Source organism: Jaculus jaculus, chromosome 9 (assembly GCF_020740685.1).
Source record: "Jaculus jaculus isolate mJacJac1 chromosome 9, mJacJac1.mat.Y.cur, whole genome shotgun sequence".
NCBI classification, from domain to species: Eukaryota; Metazoa; Chordata; class Mammalia; order Rodentia; family Dipodidae; genus Jaculus; species Jaculus jaculus.
In genome coordinates, this window is record NC_059110.1 from 31,379,402 (window position 1) to 31,403,251 (window position 23,850).

The following is a 23,850-nucleotide window of genomic DNA, read 5'->3' on the forward strand; positions in this document are numbered from 1 at the left end:
CACCACACCAGGCAGCTTTTTTTTTTTTTTAAACCACAAAACATTTTGTTTATTCATGATACATTCTTACAAGTACCTCAATTAAAACTACTTATAAAATATTTTTATATTTTAAACGGGCACACCATATAACCACAAAGACTTCCAATTCCTAGACAGATGTCTTGCTATGGAGTTATCTTTCCAGCCTCTTTGGTGTCAATTCTGGGTGAACCAGGACGGCCTTTTCCTGTCTCGTTCAACAATCCTCTTGCCCTGATCTTGTTCGGAGGGCGTCTCTCCGGTATACAGCACCACAGTCTCTAAGAGAGGAGCCTTAAAAGGTCCCCCTTCTTGCTTCCATATTTGTTTTCTGACTTCTTTGGTCTCCTGCTGCACTTTCTCATAGCAATAGCCACAAAGGACATGCTTCTGCTTCAGGTGACCACACTGGGGGCAAACATCTATATTGTTCTTAACTTTAACAAGCTTCTGGGAGTTTCTTCTCCTACACCGGTTGACTTCAATGGTGCGTCTGTTTTTGGGAGCTGCCATCCAAAAGACATTATCCAAAAGGCTGGAACTGTCATCTCCAGTGGTGTCATTTGCTAGCTCTGTGAATATGGGTGTGCCCTGGATTGCTAATGCTGGTCCGCATGGAGGACTGGAGAAGCCTGCCCAGCTCTGCTGCAGTTTCCGCCGCAGCAGCTCCCAACAGCCCCAGAGCAGGCCCGGGCCCGCAGGCTGCCCCCAGGCAGCTTTTTTAAAACAAACTTTTGTTTATCTATCTTATTTATTTGAGACAGAGAGAGGGAGAGAGAGAGAGAGAGAAAGATAGAGAGTGAGAATGGGCATGCCAGGGCCTCCAGCCACTGCAAACGATCTCCAGAAGCATATGCCACCATATGCATCTGGCTTACGTGGACCTGGAGAATCAAACCCGGGTCCTTAGCCTTTGCAGGCATGTGCCTTAACCTCTGATGTCTTAGCTTTTAATGCACTTGCCTGCAAAGCCAAAGGACCCAGGTTCGATTCCCCAGGATCCACGTAAAGACAGACATACAAATGGTGCCTACATCTGAAATTTATTTGCAGCTGTCAGGGGCCCTGGCATGCCCATTTTTTCAGTCTCTCTCTCTCTCTCTCTCAATCTCTCTGCCTTATTCTCTATCTTACTTTCAAAAAATTAAAAAAAAATATTTTTTAAAAAGCTACAGGCATGGAGAGATTTCTCAGTGGTTAAAGCACTTGCTAGCAAAGCCACAGGACCCAGGTTCAGTTCCCCAGGACCCACATAAAGCCAGATGCACATGGTGGCACATGCGTCTGGAGTTCACTTGCAGTGGCTGGAAGCCCTAGCATGCCTTCTCATTCTATCTATCTATCTATCTATCTATCTATCTATCTATCTATCTATCTGTCAATCATCTACATCTCTCTCTTTCAAATAAATAAATAAAATATTTTAGAAGAAAAAACAATAGGTTCTGAATTATTAGATTCTGGAAGTTCAAGGATAGCCAGAGCTACATGAGACCCTATCTGCAAAAGTACTTATTTTTGGAAAATTAATTAAATGGTACTAGTATAGTTATATTAGACACAGCTGAATTAAATAGTGCCAGAATCCATTTCTTCAAACTGTGACCCTTATACCAAAGCTTTTCAACTCAACCTTCAGGATATGCCACTGTGTTAGAATGTAAAAAGGCACTTAGAAGGCATTTGGGGGAAAAAAAAATCGGTATCTGTCCTATTTGTTATGAACTGGCACTGCTTTAAATCTCTTCAAAGTATCTCTAGGGCATGCTTATGCACACTGCATGAATAAATATAAATTACGTACTTTATTCAAACTCTCCCAATCTTAAACTGGAAGAATGGAGGAAGTAATATAACATGGAAAGTAAATTTTATTTACTGTTTATGGTGGTCATAAATAATGCAAGAATAGCTCTGGAAATTACATACAAATCAGTTTTAAACACCCTCCATAGTCAATTAAATGATGGCCAATAAAAGGATAGAAAATTCATCGTCTAGAAGTTGATAGATGGGTTTCTAAGACCTCCTTTCCCCGTTATCTTTCACAGTGACCTTCCTAAAATGACAGCCATTAATCTTTCCTTTAAGATAATGTACAAAAAGACCTCTGTTAAAATACACAATTCATCAGTGAAAGATAATACGCAAAGCTGTTATCATAGATTCTGGGAACTAATCTATCATATTACCTAGATGATAGCTTGGAGAAATGGGTCAGAGGATGAGTAAACTTTGATGAAGCTTAGAAATGGAGAGTTCACAGCGAAGAGCCTGGGAAAACCAGACATTACCAGGAAGGCCCGAGGCAATGCAGGAAGGGATGGAGTGTAACGAGGAAGCGAATGGAGGAGGCTTGTGGAACTCCCATGGGAATGGAGCTGGTCTCATGAATAAACTCATTCTCGCTGGAAATGGAATTAATTAAGTCTGTTCTTTATTTTCATTTTGGTTTTCTTTTCTTTCCTATTCTTCCATTCTCCTTTTTCTTTTTCTTTCCATCCTTCACTGCTTTTCTTTCTTTCTTTCCTTTTTTTTGAAGCAGGGTCTCACACTGTAGCCCAGGCTGACCTAGAAATCATGGTGGAGCCGAGGTTGTCCTCAAACACTTGGCAACATCCCTGCTTAGGCATCTTGAGTGACAGGATTACAGGCATGTGTGACAATGGCCAGCTCCTCGTTGCTTTTATTTATTTTCCTTTTTTAAAACTTTCGCATAAAAAGTGAACATATTATGGGGTACTTTGTGATATTTAAGCACACATCTACATTATGGGTAAGTATATCTGTCTCCTAAAACATTGTTTGTTTGTTTTGGTTTTGTAAAAAAATAAATAAATAAAGTCTCATAGTGCAGACCTGGCTGGCCTTGTGCCCACAACGATCCTCTCATTTTAGTCTTCTGAGTATTGAGATTACAAGCATGCACCATCATGTTCAGCTTTGTATTTAGTTTTCAAGAATATCAGGGGCTGGAGAGATGACTCAGCGTTAAAGGCACTTGCTTGCAAAGCTTAGCGGTCCAGGTTCAATCCCCCAGTACCCACGTAAAGCCAAATGGTAGCACATATATCTGGAGTTCATTTGCGGTGGCAGGAGGCCCTTGGCATTCCCATACTCTCTTTCTGTCTGCCCGTTTCCTTCTGTATCTCTCTCCCTCAAATAATAAATAAATAAACATTTAAAGGCTATCTGGGCTGGTCTAAGTGGGGTCGGGAGAGGTGTGGAAACCAGCACTTGATGGATCTATTCTTACTGTGAAAATTCAAACAGTTCAGATGAATCGGAGATCATTCTCCATCATTGTCTACCATTCTCATCCCTTCCCAGAGGTAATTATGGCTATTGATTTGTTATTGATCACTTCAAGTACATTAGGTTATGTTTATATTTGTTTCATCAATAGTTATATGCATGTGTGGAGATGTGGGGTTTTAGTTTATTCAATGACCAATGTCTCCCAGTGAGCCCTCAGATACTTTCATAGACTTATCCCTTTTAGAACTGTTTCATAGCCATGGTGTGTGGAGATGGTCTTTCATATAGTTTTAAGCTTTGGTATTTGGCAATTAGACTACTTTCATTTTCTTTTCTTTCTTTCTTTTGTTTTTTTGACTTTTTTTTTTTTTTTTGGTTTTTTGATTTTTTTTGAGGTTGGGTCTCACTCCAGTTCAGGCTGACCTGGATTCACTATGTACTCTCAGGGTGGCCTTGAACTCACGGTGATCCTCCGACCTCTGCCTCCCGAGTTCTGGGATTAAAGGCATGTGCCACCACGGCCAGGTAGACTGCTTTCGTTTAATTTTTTTTTTCAATTTTATTTATTTTATTATTTATTTATTTATTTACTAGAGATAGAGGGAGAGAGAGAATGGGCATGCCAGGGTCTCCAGCCACTGCAAACGAACTCCAAATGCGTGTGCCCCCTTGTGCATCTGGCTAACATGGGTCCTGGGGAATTGAACCTGGGTCCTTTGGCTTTGCAGGCAAATGCCTTAACCACTAAGCCATCCCTCCAACCCTGCTTTCATTTTTAAAGACTTTTGATTTAAAGTTTTCCTTTGTCTGTGTGTAGAGGCTTTTGAGACAAGAGTTCACGCTGTGACCCAGGCTAGTTTGGCTCGTGCTACATAGCCCAGGCTGGCCTTGAACTTCTGCTTCTGCCTCCCTAGTGCTGGGATTACAGGTTTGTGTAACTATTCCTGTCTTGTTTGCTTTGTTTTGGTGCTGGAATTCAAACCCAGGGCCTCTGCATGAGAGCTGAGCAAGCGCTCTGGCACAGAGCTATATTTCTACCACTTCCACTTAAAAAAAAATCATTCCCTTTTTTTTTTTTTTTTTTTTTTTGTTTGTGTGTGTGTGTGTGTGTGTATTTTGAGGTAGGGAGGTAGGGTCCAGCTCAGGCTGACCTGGAATTCACTATGAAGTCAGCATGGTGTCCCAAGTGCTGGGATTAAAGGCATGCGCCACCATGCCCAGCTCATCCATTTATTTATTGTGTGTGTGTGTGTGTGTGTGTGTGTGTGTGTGAGAGAGAGAGAGAGAGAGAGAGAGAGAGAGAGAGAGAGAGAGAGAATATGAGCATGTGATGAGGCCTGCTGCCACTGCAAACAAACTCCAGACAAATGTGCTGCTTTATGCATTGGCTTTACAACGGGTACTGGGGAATCACACCCAGGTTGTCAGGCTTTGCAAGCAAGCACCCTTAATCACTGAGCCATCTCTCCAGCACCCCCTTCCACTTTTGCCTTATTACAAACAATGCTGCAATCAACAGCACTGAGCAGGCCTATGGTACATACATTTATATATATATTATAGAGAATATATATATATATGTTATAGAGAAGTATTTGTGTATGTATATATGTATATATACACAAATACTTCTCTATAATAAAAACCAATAATTGAAACTGATGACTCTTAAGGTCTGAGCACTAACATTTAGAGCTGTGTGTCACTACGACCGACAGCACATGAGTGCTCACCTAATGATAGCAAGTCATAGTATTTTTTCAACATGATGGATGGGAAAAGGTAAGAGACAATAATGAACATCTTTGGATGAATTTACTGATCGTTTGTACTGGCTGCATGAACCGATCATAATTGCTGCTTTCCTCTTGCACATATACTACGAAGTCTCTGTGAACATGGCCGTTGATCCATTCACTGCTATGTATGTTGCAGATATTGCTTCCTGAACGATGCCTGTTCAAATAGAAATTTAAATCGTGTGTTTGCAGGTCAGGTATGCGTGCGTGCACATATTATGGCATGCGTGTGGAGACCAGAGAACAGCATGGAGTCCCTCCTCATCACCCAGCTGTCGGAGGCCGAGTCTGCCATTGCTGACTGCCGCCTTCACTGGTTTGCTGGTCTGTAAACTTCTGGGCAATTCTCCTCTGTCCACCCGCCTTCCAGAATAACAGATGCTCACACTATGACATCTGGCTTTTTATGTGGGTACTGGGGAACCAAACTCAGGCTGTCCTCTGTACACAGGCAGCACTTTATCCACTGAGCCATCTCTTCAGCTCCAAGAAGTTGAAATTTTTGAATTTATCTATCATTTTTTTTTAAATTTATTTATTATTTGAGAGCGACAGACACAGAGAAAGACAGATAGAGAGAGAGAGAGAGAGAGAGAGAATGGGAACGCCAGGGCTTCCAGCCACTGCAAACGAACTCCAGATGCGTGTGCCCCCTTGTGCATCTGGCTAATGTGGGACCTGGGGAACCGAGCCTCGAACCGGGGTCCATAGGCTTCACAGGCGAGCGCTTAACCGCTAAGCCATCTCTCCAGCCCTATCTATCATTTTTAAATATGTATATGTGTGTGTGTTTTTAGTGACAACTTCTATACTTATAGACAACAAACCATGGTATTTCCCTCCCTTCCCCCACTTTCCCCTTCACAACTCTGCTCTCCATCATATCCCCTCCCTCTCTCCATTAGTCTCTCTTTTATTTTGATGCCATCATCTTTTTCTCCTATTATGAGGGTCTTGTGTGGGTACTGTTAGGCATTTATAGACTTCCTATCGTATGTTTAACAAGGCATTTCATTGACTATTATCACCTTTTCTTTGGACACTTGTATTTTGTTAAGCTTTGATTCATTTGGGGATTTTGTGACTGCTTTTGTGATATAGCCTTAAGTGCCTGTGCTGAGCTTTGCTACTTAGTTCCCAGCTGAGGCAGAGCACCACTGGAGGAAGCGTGTCACCAGGGGTGAACCTTGGGTGCCGTCCAGTCCTGTGCGGTTGGGGGCAGCTTGCACTTGCTGGTGCAGGCTGTTATCTTTTTTTTTTTTTTTTCTTTTTTGGTTTTTCGAGGTAGGGTCTCACTCTGGCTCAGGCTGACCTGTAATTCACTATGGAGTCTCAGGGTGGCCTCGAACTCTCGGCGATCCTCCTACCTCTGCCTCCCGAGTGCTGGGATTAAAGGCGTGCGCCACCACGCCCGGCTCCAGGCTGTTGTCTTGCTGCTGTGGACGTATCATGAAGTGAGGCAGCTTCTCCCCCGCCCACCCTGTGATGAAGCTTGCCCTGGAAACTGTAAGCCTGAAGTAAGCTCTTTCCTCCTACAAGCTGCTGCTGGTTGGGTGTTTGTCCCAGCAATGAGAAGGTGACTACAATAGGAATCTATGTGTTTTCCAACTGGATTAAAATAAGTCTGGTTTAGGGCTGGAGAGATGGCTTGGCGGTTAAGTGCTTGCCTGTCAAGCCTAAGGACCCCGGTTCAAGGCTTGATTCCCCAGGACCCACGTTAGCCAGATGCACAAGGGCGTGTATGCGTCTGGAGGTCCTTTGCAGTGGCTGGAGGCCCTGGTGTGCCTCTTTCTCCCTCTGTCACTCTCAAATAAATAAATAAATAAATAAATTTAAAAAAAAATAAGTCTGGTTTAAACAATTTGTTTAATTTCATTTTGCATCTTTTTCCTCAGAAGATGGGAACACTTCTCTGTTTCATCAGACCTGTAAGTCTCGTGCACTGGGAGCGGGAGGTGGATCAGTGGTTAAAGGCACTGAGGGGGAAAATGATGGCATCCAAATAGAAGAGAGACTAGTTGGGAAGAAAAAGGGATTCAGTGGAAGTGGAATTTTGGAGGGGGAAAAGATAGGATGGTGGGAGGGGATTATGACCACGGGATATTTTTATATTTATGGAAGTTGTCAATAAAATGTTTAAAAAAGTTAAATGTGGTGAGTTGATGTTCACAAAATGATATGACGATGCAAAAAAATGGTTAATGATACGATTGTCAAAATGTCCAGGGTTTGAATTCTGGTTCTTTCACTGGTAGCCGTGAGAGTGTCACTAAATACCATTACCTCTTTGTTTTCTTCACTTAGTGTGATGACATTTGGTGGTGGTGGGGCCTTTGGGAGGTAATTGGGACCTGGAGAGAGAGCACTCATGAATGGGATCAGTGCCTTTATAGGAAAGGAGCTGGCTCACTTTCTTCCCCTTTATGAGGATGCACAAGTCTAGAGAACTCCAGCTTCCAAGGCTGGCGAGATGGCTTAGTGGTTAAGGCACTTGCCTGCAAAGCCTAAGAACCCATGTTCAACTTTTCAGGTCCTACCTAAGTCAGATGCACAAAGGAGGGGCAAGCTCAAGGCTGGACATATCCACCAGGCGGTGCAAGCACCTGGAGTTTGATTGCAGTGGCTGAGGCCCTGGCGTGCCAATTCTAAATTTATAGACAATCTTCCCAAAGAGATTGTTTTTTTTCCTACATATGCTTTTGTGTACTGGCTTCAAAGACCACATGCTTTCTTGATTTATTAGATAACACTATTTCAGAGTGGAAAACAAGAAATTAGAACAACTTCGAGAGTGAAAGAAGGCAGGCTCGATATTAGGATGGATGGACAGCAAGTGTCTTCTGACTGAGGACAGTGGATGTGTGCTCATCATGGTAACGACTGGCGTTCCCCTGGCCTTCCTCTGATTACATTTATCAGAAAGACCATAGGTGCAACCATCTTCAGTTGACTGGTCTGTCCTCCAATTTCTCTTGCCGAGTATTTCCATTTTCCTCCATCTTTAAGGGTTGCTATGATGTACAATTTCTTATATTTAGAAGTCATAAACTTGGCCTCAAATACACCATAATTTGGAGGTGGAACCTGCTTGTTGCTTTGCTCCCCCAATTTTTTGTTTGCTTGTTTATTTTCCCTTTGTTGTGACAAGGCCTCATTACACAATTCTGGCTTGACCTGGAGCTCACGACGTAGATCAGGCCAGCTTTGACCTTGTAGCAATCCTTCTGTCTCTGCCTTCAGCAGGCTTGGATTATAGGCATGAGTGTGACACTCGTTAACTTTTTTTTGTTGTTGTTGTTGTTTGAGATAGGGTTTCACTCTGGCCCAGGCTGACCTGGAACTCACTATGGAGTCTCAGGGAGGCCTCAAACTCACTGCGATCCTCCTGCCTCTGCCTCCCGTATGCTGGGATTAAAGGCTTGCGCCACCACGCCTGGCATCGTTAACAGCCCAGCGTTTGGCTTCAGCGTCTCCTGCTCTCTTAGTTAATGACCTGCCTGCAAAGCCTTTTCACTCACGGCCTCTGGGTCTCTTGGTTTTTGCTGACCGCCGTCCTCTGTGCTTTGTAACTTCTGTGCCATTACAGTGTATACTTCTGAGTGTCTCCCTTCGGGTATCCCAAAGGAAGGTTCTGACTGGCTAAATACCTCACCATCTATTGTAGGGTCCTCCTGCCACTTCAGGGCTCTGCTACTGGGCAACTTTAGAGAGCATTGGCCAGAGAGAAAGTAGTTGCTTTATGTCAGATGCTGAATCCAGGCATTGGGAATCTTACAAAGAAATGACTTGTGTGTTAGGAATTTTTAGCTGCTTTAAGGGTAGCAATAGTTATATACAATGGAACTATGTACTGTATCATTTTGTGCTGTATTATTTTATCTAATTTATTCTATACATGTAAGGCTTTTAAGTCTTTAAGGTCTTAGTAATCTCATAATCTCGGCCTAAGTCTTAGCATCTAAAATGTGTCATCACTGTATATGAGCATCCTTTCTTTATAGAACAATAATATTGATGATATATATATATATATATATATGTATATATATATATATATATATATATATATATATATATATTTGGTTTTTCAAGACAGGAGTCTCACTCTAGCCCAGGCTGACCTAGAATTCACTATGTAGTCTGGGAGTGACCTTGAACTCATGACCATCCTCTACCTCTGCCTCCCAAGTGCTGGGATTAAAGGCATGCGCCACCACAGCTGGCATATTGATGATTTTAAATGAGTTCCTGCTCCACCACACAGTTAACATGTGTTCACCTTTTAAAACTTTTTTTTTAATTATTTATTTATTTATTTGAGAGTGACAGACAGAGAGAAAGACAGATAGAGGGAGAGAGAGAGAATGGGCACGCCAGAGCTTCCAGCCTCTGCAAACGAACTCCAGACGCGTGCGCCCCCTTGTGCATCTGGCTAACGTGGGACCTGGGGAACCGAGCCTTGAACCAGGGTACTTAGGCTTCACAGGCAAGCGCTTAACCGCTAAGCCATCTCTCCAGCCCAACCTTTTAAAACTTTTAAATGACAATTTTCACACATGTACACACTATATTTTGATGATAATTGCCTCCCATTTATCTGCATTTGCCCCTCCCTTATCCCCCCCTTTCTCCTCCCACTGAACTCCTTCTTTCCAACTGGTTCTTCTGTTTTGATGCCTTTGGCCCTCAGTCACGTCCATGATGATATGTTGATGGGCTCAGCATCGGGCAGGCAATAGTAGTTGCTGTGAGATCAGGATAGCAGCGGCTACTCCATGTCCACAGCACGGTTATTCACAGCCTCTGGCTCTTCCATTCCTTCTTCCCTCTCTACCACAGTGTTCCCAAGCTTTGGAGCACATGACAGAGATGTCTCATTTAGTGTTGAGTGCCCAACAGTCTCTCCTCAGCCCTTTGAGTCTCCCCAGCCATCACTATCACCTTCAAAAAGGAGCTCCTCTGACCAAAGGGGAGAGCAGAACTAATCTACGGGCATAAAGATAAATATTTAGAGGACAACTTGATGGACACAGCACACATATTCATCTTTCTCAGTCACCAACTAATGGTGTGCTATGATTAACCTCATTTTGCCAAGGGAGAAAGCAAATCTCAGGCAGGTTAAATGGCTGGTTATAAAACTAGGATTCCAACTCATTTTAATACCAAAGCTCATACAATTTCTTGATTACAGCAACTTTGAAGTTTTATATTGGAAGCCTCTCTTGTTTATCTTTCCATTTTTGTCTAGTTTCTTCTGAGATATGAATGGATTTTTTTGTATCACTGTGTCAAAATATACGCAATGCCATAATTCTGGAAAGAGTTTCTGAGATCTTGCCTATTTAAGAATGGCTTGATACATGTGTTTGTAGTGTGCCATTTTTAGTTCTCAAGATTTTTGCTGAGTATGGTGGCAAATGCTTGTAATCCCAGCAGTTTGGAGGTATAGGCAAGAGGATCAAGAGTTCAAGGCCAACCTGGACTATATGAAACACACCCCCCCCAACAATAGTGCCAAAGTATCAATTCATTATTGATTTTATCTCCTTCTCTGTCTCAATCCTTTAACCCTTAGAGAGAAATGAATGTTTCCAGGAAAAAGTGTGGTTTGTAAGCAATCACTGTCAGCTCCAAATGCTGCTCAGTCTTTCCTTCCACTCTCAGTGCCCACACGATTCTAAATCTTCAGAAGTTTTGGAGGCAGAGGTAGGAAGATTGCCATGAGTTCGAGGCCACCCTGAGACTCCATAGTGAATTCCAAGTCAGCCTTGGCTAGAGTGAGACCCTACCTCGAAAAACCAAAAAAAAAAAAAAAAAAAAAAGAAGTTTTGCATATTACCCAAGTTGTAGATATCTTGTTTATGATGCCTACACTACCAGAGATGGTAGAGTCCATTTCTCCAAATAGGTCAACCCAATACTAAATATATCTCCTTGCAGGAGAAGTGAATAAGGGAGAGTGGAAGGTAAGAGGAGGTGTCCCTGGTCAGTGGTTGTCAGTCTTTCAAATATCTTCAGAAATCTCACTTAAGTTAGTTTAAGTGGGTATGAGGATTAAAAACCAGAGCAATTGGGCTGGAGAGATGACTTAATGGTTAAGGGATTTGCCTGCAAAGTCTAAGGATCCAGGTTTGATTCTCCAGGTCCCACATAAGCCAGATGCACAAGGTGGTACATGCATGTGGAGTTTGTTTGCAGTGGCTAGAGGCCCTAGTGTGCTCTCTTTCTCTCTCTACATATGTGTGTGTGTGTGTGTGTGTGTGTGTGTGTGTGTGTGTGTGTGTATACACATATATATCTTTCCCTCTCTTTGTCTCAAATAAATAAATAAAATTGTTTAATAAAAACCAGAGTTATTAGCTTATGTAACTCAGAAAAATCAGATGACTTTGAACTAGAGATTAGAAGAGTGTTTGTATTTTGGTTTAGAGAGATTTTATTAAAGAATGTTTTAAGTCCCAGTTTCTCTCTAACCCTGAGCTCTGCTTCCAGCTTGGTGGGCATTGATCTTAAGCAGAGTATTTCCACATATGGTGGAGAGGCAGGCTTGAATGCCCTGAGCCCTGGGTTCAGAGAAAGGGGAAACCAATTCCTCCCAATTCAAACAAAAGTCAGGCTCTGATTGGTTTGCATTCTTTGCTGGTCAGTGAGGAAATGTCTGCAGTTCCAAGGTCATGATGTCATATTGAGCTGACGCAGGTACTTGATTTGTGGCTTGTTCAAGAGAAGCAACAGGAACCCAAGGACTCTACAAGAGGATGAAAGGAATACTGCAGCTCCTCTCTTTGGAAATTAAAGTTATCTCTCGAGTGGACGCATTGCACGTGCATAGAAGAGATACCAAGGGTCTAAGATGGGAGCAAATCTTTGGAGAAAAATTTGACCAGGGCTCAACTGTGGGACCTGGAGAGCTGTGGCTAAGCTTTGGCAACATCTTGGGTCTTCAGAGGGGTCAGAGGTTGAATGGTGGAGTTATGGTTTAGATAGATGTCAGCCTGCAGTGGGTGGAACTGTAGCTCTCCAGAGTTGTATTGTAGCAGTTACCATCTCTTTGCTAGAACAAAACACCCACCCAGAAGCAGCTCATGGAAGGAAAAGGGTTTATTTCCAGCTTGTGGTATCAAGGGGGAAGTCTCATTATTGGGGGAGAGGCAGAAGGAGCATGACAGAAGCAGACAGCTGGCCTCACATCTTTTTCATCAGCAGGGAAGAAGGAGAGAGAGTGGGCTCACTAGCTAGTGCAAGCCGAGTCGGACTATAATGCCCCAAGCACCCCCACCACCCCCAGCAACGCACCTCCTCCAGCAGGACTCTGAGTCTCAAAGGTTCCACAAGATGGGGATTAAGTAGGACACTTAATCACATTCATATGAGGCTATGGGGCTATTTTAGAAAACTTTCTTTTTTAAATGATTTTTAATATTTTTATTTATTTATTTGATAGAGAAAGGGGGGGAGAGAGAGAGAGAGAGAGAATGGGTGCATCAGGGCCTTCAGCCACTGCAAATGAATTTCAAACGTGTGTGCCCCCTTGTGCATCTGGCTAACATGGGTTCTGGGGAATTGAATCTGGCGTCAATCTCTGAAGATGACCTGCAAAAGTGAGCACCTCCTGAAGTCCACACTCTAGTCCAGTTTCTCTTGTGTATTCAATCTGGACCGCCCAGAACTTGCTTTGACCAGTAGAATGTGATGCTGTAAAAATTCTAAATCTGGACATTAAATGGCCTATTGCTTCTTCTGTGTTTTCTTTGTGTGTGTGTGTGTATTTTCAGGGAGGGGTAGTTCAAGGTAGGGTCTCACTCTAGCCCAGGCTAGAGTAGAATTCACTCTGTAGTTATAGGGTGGCCTCAGACTCACAGTGATCCTCCTACTCTGCCTCCTGAGTGCTGGGATTAAAGGCATGGTCCACCACGCCTGGCTTCTTCTGCATTTTCTCTTTGGCTTTGCAGGCAAACGCCTTAACCACTAAGCCATCCTGCAAGCCCCAGCCAATTTTTTATTCAAACCACTCAGACATGAATGAAAGTCCAACACTAAGTACCCACAAAATGTGGCCTTAGAAATACGGCAGTTGCTGTTGTAATGAGTTGAGATCATGCTGGAGTAGAGCCTGATCCGTCCTGATAAAGGGGGACATGTGGAAATGCAGATACACCCAGGAAGTCTGCCATGTGGACAGAAGCTCCGCTATCACAGCATTTAGAGGGAGTATGGCCTTGACTTCAGAAGTCTGACCTCTTTAGAGCTTGGAGAATAAAATTCTGTTTTCCAAGCCACACTGTCTGTTGTACTTTGCTAAGGCTTCTCTAGCAAAACCAAGGTTAGGGGACAACTGCGACCTTTGAGAGACACTTAGTCAGCATCACCAGTCATAAAGGTCTGATGCTGTCAGGAGCTGTGACCTCAGGGGCAGCAAGAGAATGGATGGTACTGACGAGTGACCAGCGCCACCTAGTGTATGAAAGATGGATGACTTCTTTCACAGCAGAGAAGAGGGGAGGTGGTGATAAAAGATTATGTGACCTCAAATCACTAGTTAGAAAATTACATATCTTTATTCATTAAATACTATTTTAAATATTTTACTTAGTTGTAAGGAGGGAGAGGGAGAGAATGGGCCACCACCTTCTGCCTCTGGCTTTATGTGGCTACTGGGGAATTGAACACTGGCAATAGGCTTTGCAAGCAAGTGCCTTTAATCTCTGAGCCTCACTTCAGCCTCATTAAACTATTGATTTGTGTGTGTGTGTGAGAGAGGGGGGGGGGAGAAAATGGGCATTCCAGGGACTTCAGCTGCTTCAAATGAACTCAAGGTAGGGTCAGCCCAGGCTGACCTGGAATTCACTCTGTATTCTCAGGGTGGCCCCAAACTCATGATGATCCTCTTACCTCTGCCTCCTTAGTGGTAGGATTGAAGGCGTGCACCACCATGCCTGGCTTTCTTTTTGAAAACATTTATTGACAACTTCCACAAATATAGACAATATAACCTGATCATAATCCCCTCCTACAATGCAACTTCTCCCTCTCCAAATCCCCTCCTCCATTAAATCTTTTTGTTTATGACTAGTATTTCTCAACCCATGGTCCTTTATTATTATTATTTTTTATGAGAGAGAGAGGGTGTGCACATGAAAGAGAGAGAGAACTGGGGCACCAAGGCCTCCAGCCACTGCAATCAAACTCCAGACACGTGCCTCACATTGTGCATCTGGCTTACATGGGATCTAATGGGTCAAACATGGGTCCTTAGGCTTCTCAGGCAAATGATTTAACCTGTAATCCATCTCTCCAGCCCTCCTCATGGCCTTTGTTTGTTTGTTTGTTTTTGCTTTTGTTTTTCAAGGTAGGGTTTCACTCTAGCCCAGGATGGCCTGAAATTTACTACGGAGTCTCAGGGTGGCCTCAAACTCACTGCATTCCTCCTACCTCTACCTCCCGAGTGCTGGGATTAAAGGCATGCACCACCACGCCTAGCCTCATGTGCATGGCCTTTTTAAAAAATTAATTTATATATATATATGTTTTGTTTTTGATGTAGGCTCTCATTCTAGCCAGGCTGACCTGGAATTCACTGTATATTCTCCCTTCCACTGGACCTTATTTTGATGTCATCCTTTTTTTGTCCTCATATTAAGCAGATCTTAAGTAGGTATTACCAGCCACTGTGAGGCTGTGAATGTAATGGTCATGATGTGTCTGGAAGACAACATTCCATAGCACTCTTCCCTGTCTTTTAGTTATTACATTCTTTCTAACACATCTTCTGCAATGGTCTCTGCGCCTTGGAGGTACTGAACACTCCACTGCCACTTCTTCTCAGCACTTTGGGTTTCACTCTAGCCCAGGATGGCCTGAAATTTACTACGGAGTCTTGAGTTTTGAGTCCCTCAATAGTCACAGCCATTAGAAAAGAGAAAGTTCTCTAACCTAAAGTAAGAGTAGCATTACCATATGGACATAGACACAAATATCTAGGGGGCAATTGGGTGAACATAATATGTCCATTTAACCAAACGACAGTAGTAGCTTCCCCTACCATGATCTCTCCAGTCATAGGCTTTTGACTAGGTTTTAAGTACCAGGCTTAATTTCCCTACTATGGATCAGGTCTCAAATCCAAGGAAACATTTTATTATTGAATAAGTTTTTGAAAAAAAAATATAGAATTGCAATGGCGTCAATCTCTGAAGATGACCTGCAAAAGTGAGCACCTCCTGAAGTCCACACTCTAGTCCAGCTTCTCTTGTGTATTCAATCTGGACCGCCCAGAACTTGCTTTGACCAATAGCATGTGATGCTGTAAAAATTCTAAATCTGGACATTAAATGGCCTATTGCTTCTGTGTTTTCTTCGTGTGTGTGTGTGTGTATTTTCAGGGAGGGGTAGTTCAAGGTAGGGTCTCACTCTAGCCCAGGCTAGAGTAGAATTCACTCTGTAGTCATAGGGTGGCCTCAGACTCACAGTGATCCTCCTACCTCTGCCTCCTGAGTGCTGGGATTAAAGGCGTGCGCCACCACGCCTGGCTTCTTCTGCATTTTCTCTTTGGACTACTTCTTCCAGGAGCCTCCTGTTTATGCTACAAGGAAGCTCAAAGAGCAGTTGGAGAACAGAGACCCCAGTTGATGACCCAGCAAAGCCTCCACCAGAGCTAGCACCAAGAACCAGCAGTGAATTAGATGGCTTTGGACTTTATAATCTCAGCATTTCACCTGCTACAATGTGAAAAAGGACCATCCAGCTCTCACAGAATAGCGAGAATTAACTTAGTCTTTATGTTAAGCCATTAAATTTGGATATGAGCAGTTACACAGAAATAGGCTATTGAAATAATTTGTGTGCTATTCCCAAATTTAGCACCTTAGAAGAGGGAATGATTATTTCTCATGATGGCATGGCTTTAGTGGATGGAGCGTTTACTGGTCATGCCTAGGGAAGCTTATAAAATTGCCCTCAGGAAAGCTTCGGACTAGAGTGCTTAAGTTTTCACACATTGGCTATTGGTGCTGCCTTTGGCTGGGAGCTCTGCAGGGCCTTATCTTTTCCCCACAGAGAAGGGGACAGCCTCTGCCACAGCTTCTCAAACTGTGGATCATGACCCCCTAAGGGGGCTCATAATTGAATGCAGGAGTCCTGAAAGAATTGATAACAGTGAAAGGTTTCTGATTACACACAGACCATTTTTTCTCTTATTGACATTTTTTTTACATGTAAAAATGTATTTTGATCATAATCCCCTCCCATTCCCTTCTCTTGCCCCCTTCCATATATCCCTCCCATTTCTTCTTCTTCCCAATTAGACTCTTTTCTACTTTTCTTTTTTTTACATTATTCTTATGTTTATGTGTGTTTATATGAGAGGGAGGGAAGAGAGAGACCCATTCAGCTTAATTAGAATTACTTGATTGAGCATGGTAGAAGGGTCATTTATCAGAGCACAAGCAATTTACCAGTGGCTATACCACTGAAGAAAATGCACAAACAAGCCGGGCGTGGTGATGCATGTCTTTAATCCCAGCACTCAGGAGGCAGAGGTAGGAGGATTGTCGTGAGTTTGAGGCCACCCTGAGACTCCATAGTGAATTTCAGGTCAGCCTGAGCTAGAGTGAGACACTACCTTGAAAAACAAAACAAAACAAAACAGAAAATGCACAAACAGTGAAAAGTAATTAAAAAGTCAAGTAAATCTAAGGCATTTCTGGCAATGTGCATTGTGTTGCATCAACAAACTTCACTGAAGCCTTGATTCTGAACACACGGCACCCATGTGTGCGTTGTGTGTGCCATCACACGTGTGTGTGGCCACGCATGCCTGTAACAGCAATGATAAGGCGGGTGGAGACTCTCAGAGGCACTGGGCAGCAGTCTGGCCGGGAATGTCTGATGTGGCAGGAGAAGCTCTGGAGCAACCTGACCCATCAAACAGCAGCTCTAGGTTCCATGAGAGATTCCACCTTAAGAAGCTATGTCGAAAGAACAATAGAGGAGGTGACCTGACGGTCCTGAGGTGTCCACATGTGTGCACATGGAGCATGCACATGTGTATACACACATGCACACACCATATGCAGATGAGAGAGAGAAAGAAAGGGCTGAGGAAGAAGGGAAGGAAGGGAGGAAGAAAGGAAGACAGATTCTGTACGTTTCCAGTGTAGTTTGGCATCTCCATGCATTTCCTGAGTACAAAGGAGAAAGACAAAAGCCATGTGCGGGCTGGAGAGATGGCTTAGCGGTTAAGCGCTTGCCTGTGAAGCCTAAGGACTCTGGGTCGAGGCTCAGTTCCCCAGGTCCCACGTTAGCCAGATGCACAAGGGGACGCACGCGTCTGGAGTTCGTTTGCAAAGGCTGGAAGCCCTGGTGCGCCCATTCTCTCTCTCTCCCTCTATCTGTCTTTCTCTCTGTGTCTGTTGCTCTCAAATAAATAAATAAAAATTAAAAAAAAAAAAAAGCCATGTGCACAGGTCTCCTTCCTATAGCTCCTCTCTTCTTTGGGTCAGAGTGAAGCTGTATTTAACATATCCATCCCTAAGGTTCTTTTTTTTTGAGGGGGGGTTTCAAGGTAGGGTCTCACTCTATCTTAGGCTGACCTGGAATTCACTATGTATTCTCAGGGTGGCCTCGAACTCACAGAAATCCTGCTACCTCTGCCTCCCAAGTGCTGAGATTAAAGGTGTGCACCACCATGTCAGCTTATCCTTAAGGTTCTTGCAAGCACTATTATTGAATGGGGTTTCTCAAGTACTGAGATGATCCACTCTTGATATGACTATAATTTTTATTTTAACAATGTGATTTACAGAGTGATTTATGAATTGGAATTTTCCCTTGCAGCAATTTCTTGCTTCAAGAGTCATTTGCAATCTAGGTAGCCTAACAATGAGCACAGTTTCATTTATAACTAAACAGATCCTCAGATATAAAAAAAGATAGTTCCAATTCTTTTGGGGGGGAGAGTTTCAAGGGGGTCTCACTCTAGTCCAGCCTGACCTGGAGTTCACTATGGTGTCAGGATGGCCTCAGACTCAAGGCGATCCTCCCAACTCTGCCTCCTGAGTGCTGGGATTAAAGGCATGTGCTACCATACCAAGCTTGTTCTAGTCCTTTTTGAAAATGGAATATATTCTTTATTAGCTCAGCCCATCCTCTGTGCTATATTATAGACAGACAAAATATGCCTGTTGGCACATCCAGCATTCTTTTGAGGTACATCCACAAGACCAGGTAGCTTTTATTTATTTATTTATTTATTTTGAGGTAGGGTCCCACTCTAGCTCAGGCTGACCTGGAATTCACTATGTAGTCTCAGTGTGGTCTCGAGCTCACGGTGATCCTCCTACCTCTGCCACCCAAGTGCTGGGATTAAAGGTGTGCACCACCCCCCCCCCCAGCTAAGACCAGGTAGTTTTGCCAATAATTCTACCTGCGCTTAACTCATGTCTCCCTTTCCTTGACCCCTACGCTTTTCTAGCCTTTGCTAAACGCCCCAAAAACCAGGTGTCAGTCTCACCTGGGATCCCACACGTCAGGTGGTGGCAGGGGCTTCAGTCCTCTGGAGACTCAGCTGGGCTGCGACATCCAAGATGTCCTCTGGAGTCATGTGTACTTGGAGCTGTTCTACCATGCACCTGTCTCCAGGTGACACCCTGTCCTCAGGGCTTTTGCATATGGCTTCTGCCCTGTCCTGCAATCTTGTCAGTTTATATGCTTACCTGTTGGCAGAAGTAGAGTTGAGGTTGCCATGCCTTCTTGAAGCTCGGTTCCAGAACAATGCTCCCGTAAGTCCTGGTACAGTGCATCGATTGAAGTTGACTTTAAACTCCCTCAGATTCACCGTGGAATCAACACAAAGATGGAGCCCAGGTGATGAAATTCATGGGTGGCATTTTTTGAGACCAACAAAATTGAAAAGGTTTAAACTGCTAGTTTCAGCAAAACAGGACATACTTTTATGTGACTGAGCATAGAAATCTACCTTTACATTCTTGTATACAAGATATGAATGACACAAATCTCAGAGACCAACTCTGAATGGTCTTCTAAACTGAATGAGCTTTGCCCTGAGTCAGGTACATGACCTTGATTTAAGTCATGAGAAAAAGATAAGACTGTTGAAAACTAGCCCTGTCAACTAAGGAATTTTACCTTTCTACAATACAGATCTAATATTTGAGAAGCTTATTACATATAAATTCTTCATATTTAGATCTTGATCTATTTATTCTTCCTCAAAAGATTTCATATTTTTCCAAATTTCAAATTCTCAGAAGATAGAAAAAAATAACTAAAAAAATAGAGGGCTGGAGAGATGGCTTAGTGGGTAAAGCGCTTGCAGCACAAGCATAAGGAACTTTGTTTGGATACACACCACCCCCATAAAAACGCCAGGTGTGTGCTAAAGAGATGGCTTAGTGGTTAAGGCATTTGCCTACAAAGCCAAAGAATACTGGTTTGAATCTCTAGGACCCATGTAAGACAGATGCACAAGGGGGCGCATGTGTCTGGAGTTTGTTTGCAGTGGCTGGATGCCCTGGCATACCCTCTTTCTCTTTCTCAAATAAATAAATAAATAAAATATTTTTTTTTAAAAAGCCAGGCTTGGTGGCACACACTTGTAATCCCAGTGCTCAAGAAGCAGAGACAGGAAGCTCCCCAGCACTTGCTGGCTAGGAAAGTCACAAATTGGTGAGCTCTGGGTTTAGTTAGTGGCCCCAATTCTCAAACAATAAGGTGAAGAGCAATACAGGAAGGCATAAAATGCCGACATAGTCTCTGCATGCGTACATGCATAGTGTATACACACTCAATACACACACACACAAGGAATGAGGGTATATAAAAAGAAGATAACATCAGTAATCATAGAGAAAATAAAATGACTGAAAGCACAATTCTATGATGGTTCCCCACATACTTTAAATTATCTCTGGGGTGCTTGTATAATGTAATGTAATACAACATTAAGGTCTGTCATGCTGGATTATGTATGGAATATTAACAACAAAAATCTGTATGTGGCTAGTACACTCACAATTTTGTTATTCTTTTATTTTTATTTTTTTTAATATTTTTTATTAGCATTTTCCATGATTATAAAAAAAATTCCATGTTAATTCCCTCCTTCCCCTCCAACACTTTCCCCTTTGAAATTCCTTTCTCTATCATATTACCTCTCCATCACAATCATTGTACTTACATATTCTTTTATTTTTTAATATTTTACTTTTATTTATATATTTGATAGAGAAAGAGAGAGAGAGAATGGGCATGCCAGGGCTTCTAGCCACTGTAAATGAACTCCAGATGCATGTGCCCCCTTGTGCTAATGTGGGTCCTAGGGAATCGAACCTGGGCTTTGCAGGCAGACACCTTAACCACTAAGCTACTCCAGCCCTATCCTTTTATTTATTTATTTAGTTTTGTTTTTTTGAGTTAGGGTCTCACTCTAGCCCAGGCTGACCTGGAATTTACTATGTAGTCTCAGGGTGGCCTCGAACTCATGGCAATCCTCCTACCTCTGCCTCCCAAGTGCTGGGATTAAAGGCATGCACCACCACACCCAGCCCTATCCTTTTATTTTTTTTAAAACTTTTTTTTTTAATTTTATTTATTTATTTATTTGAGAGCGACAGACACAGAGAGAAAGACAGATAGAGGGAGAGAGAGAGAATGGGCGCGCCAGGGCTTCCAGCCTCTGCAAACGAACTCCAGACGCGTACGCCCCTTGTGCATCTGGCTAACGTGGGACCTGAGGAACCGAGCCTCGAACCGGGGTCCTTGGGCTTCACAGGCAAGCGCTTAACCGCTAAGCCATCTCTCCAGCCCGTATCCTTTTATTTTTAATCTAATGGGTTGGATCTGTGACTGTAGAATCTCCAGATATGAAGGATCAACTATATTATGCTTGGCCATGTGACCTACAGAATGTGAGCTATATGCTAACAAGCTTGCTGTAATTTGTTTTACAGCAATAGAAAATGAATTTAAATAATAAGATTTTTTAGGGTTGGAGAGATGGCTTAGTGTTGAAGGCATTTGCCTGCAAAACTAAAGGACCTCGGTTTGATTCCCCAGGACCCACGTAAGCCAGATGCATAAAGGGGTACACGCTTCTGGAGTTCGTTTACAGTGGCCAGGGGCCTTGGTGTGCCCATTCTCTCTTTCATTCTCACTTTCACTCTGGTGTCTGGCTCTTTCTCTCTCATGGTCTCTCAAGTAAATATATAAAATATTTATTTATTTTTTTAATTTTTATTAACATTTTCCATGATTATAAAATATATCCCATGGTAATTCCCTCCCTGCCCACCCCCACACTTTCCCATTTGAAATTCCATTCTCCATCATATTACCTCCCCATTACAATCATTGTAATTACATATATACAATATCAACCTATTAAGTATCCTCCTCCCTTCCTTTCTCCACCCTTTATGTCTCCTTTTCAACTTACTGGCCTCTGCTACTAAGTATTTTCATTCTCACGCAGAAGCCCAGTCATCTGTAGCTAGGATCCACATATGAGAGAGAACATGTGGTGCTTGGCTTTCTGGGCCTGGGTTACCTCACTTAGTATAATACTTTCCAGGTCCATTCATTTTTCTGCAAATTTCATAACTTCATTTTTCTTTACTGCTGAGTAGAACTCCATTATATAAATGTGCCACATCTTCATTATCCACTCGTCTGTTGAGGGACATCTAGGCTGGTTCCATTTCCCAGCTATTATAAATTGAGCAGCAATAAACATGGTTGAGCACGTACTTCTAAGGAAATGAGATGAGTCCTTTGGATATATGCCTAGGAGTGCTATAGCTGGGTCATATGGTAGATCAATCTCTAGCTGTTTTAGGAACCTCCACACTGTTTTCCACAATGGCTGGACCAGATTGCATTCCCACCAGCAGTGCAGAAGGGTTCCTTTTTTTCCACATCCCCGCCAACATTTATGATCATTTGTTTTCATGATGGTGGCCAATCTGACAGGAGTGAGATGGAATCTCAATGTAGTTTTAATGTGCATTTCCCTGATGACTAGTGACGTAGAACATTTTTTTAGATGCTTATATGCCCTTCGTATTTCTTCCTTTGAGAACTCTCTATTTAGCTCCATAGCCCATTTTTCGATTGGCTTGTTTGATTCCTTATTATTTAACTTTTTGAGTTCTTTGTATATCTTAGATATTAATCCTCTATCAGATATATAGCTGGCGAAGATTTTTTTCCCATTCTGTAGGTTGCCTCTTTGCTTTTTTCACTGTGTCCTTTGTGGTGCAAAACCTTTGTAATTTCATTAGGTCCCAGTGGTTAATCTGTGGTTTTATTGCCTGAGCAATTGGGGTTGTATTCAGAAAGTCTTTGCCAAGACCAATATGTTGAAGGGTTTCCCCTACTTTTTCCTCTAGCAGTTTCAAAGTTTCCGGTCTGATGTTAAGGTCTTTAATCCATTTGGACTTAATTCTTGTGCATGGCGAGAAAGAAGAATCTATTTTCATCCTTCTGCAGATACATATCCAGTTTTCAAAACACCATTTGCTGAAGAAGCTGTCTCTTCTCCAATGAGTATTTTTGGCATTTTTATCGAATATCAGGTGGCTATAGCTACTTGGGCTTACATCTGGGTCCTCTATTCTGTTCCACTGATCTACATGTCTGTTTTTGTGCCAGTACCATGCTGTTTTTGTTACTATGGCTCTGTAGTATAGGGTAAAATCAGGTATGGTGATACCACCAGCCTCTTTTTTGTTGCTCAGTATTATTTTAGATATTCGAGGTTTTTTGTGATTCCAAATGAATTTTTGGATTGTTTTTTCTATTTCCATGAAGAAAGCCTTTGGAATTTTGATAGGGATTGCATTAAATGTGTAGATTGCTTTAGGTAAGATTGCCATTTTCACGATATTGATTCTTCCAATCCAGGAACAAGGGATGTTTCTCCACTTTCTAGTGTCTTCTGCAATTTCTCGCTTGAGTGTTTTAAAGTTCTCATTGTATAGATTCTTTACTTCCTTGGTTAGGTTTATTTAAAAAAATAAAAATAAGATTTTTATATTTTATTTTTATTTATTAGAGATGGGGGGGCGGGATACGGGTGCACCAGAGCCTGTAGCCAGTTTAAACAAACTCTAGAAGCATGTACCACCTTGTGCATCTGGCCTATATGGATTCTGAAGAATCGAACCTGGGTTATTAGGCATTGCAGGCAACTGCCTTAACTGCTAAACCATCTCTCCAGACTTCAAAGCCTAAGGCGACCTGGAATTCACTCTGTAGTTTTAGGATGGCCTTGAACTCACGGCAATCCTTCTACCTCTGCCTCCCAAGTGCTGAGATTAAAGGTATGTGCCATCATGCCTGGTTCAATCTATAATAGGTTTTATAAGACTTCAATAACATTGGTGTGTATTTAAAATTAAAATATGATTTATGAAAATATGGATGATACAGAGATATTATGAGAAAAGCTATTGGTTATTGCTAATGCCATATACTTTACTCATTTACTCTCCCCAGGCTCACTTGGGACTCACTCTGTAGCCCCAGGCTGGCCTTGAACTCAGAGCAGTCCTTCCACTTTAGCCTCCTGAGTACTGGGACTAAAGGTGTATGCCACCACGCCTGGCTAATGATGCATATTTTGGCTAAATGATGTCTAGCACAAGAAAATAACCCAACGAACTTTGGGCATGATCATGGAAATTTTATTCATTCTTCAAAAAGCATAACAAAATCAACAACACAATAGCAGAATATTATGCATTAAATAAAC

The 23,850-nt window shown here is 42.5% G+C and overlaps 1 protein-coding gene across 1 annotated transcript; it reads right to left on the bottom strand.

The window, feature by feature from the left end:
- Positions 1-123: 123 nt before the first annotated feature.
- Positions 124-18,880, bottom strand: LOC123463504 (39S ribosomal protein L32, mitochondrial-like). Its single transcript, XM_045159493.1, has 2 exons — positions 18,794-18,880; positions 124-723 (listed from the first exon to the last, which is right to left on the bottom strand). The coding sequence occupies exons 1-2, from the start codon at positions 18,878-18,880 to the stop codon at positions 199-201; spliced, it is 612 nt and encodes a 203-aa protein (XP_045015428.1). The 3' UTR covers positions 124-198.
- Between the last annotated feature and the right edge of the window lie 4,970 nt (positions 18,881-23,850).

Coding starts and splice junctions, on each gene's coding strand:
- LOC123463504 (XM_045159493.1), bottom strand. CDS start 18,880: ATGCACTGTACCAGGACTTACGGGAGCATTGTTCTGGAACCGAGCTTC. Junction 724..18,793: donor AACTCTACTTCTGCCAACAG/GTAAGCATATAA, acceptor GCCTGGGGGCAG/CCTGCGGGCCCGGGCCTGCT.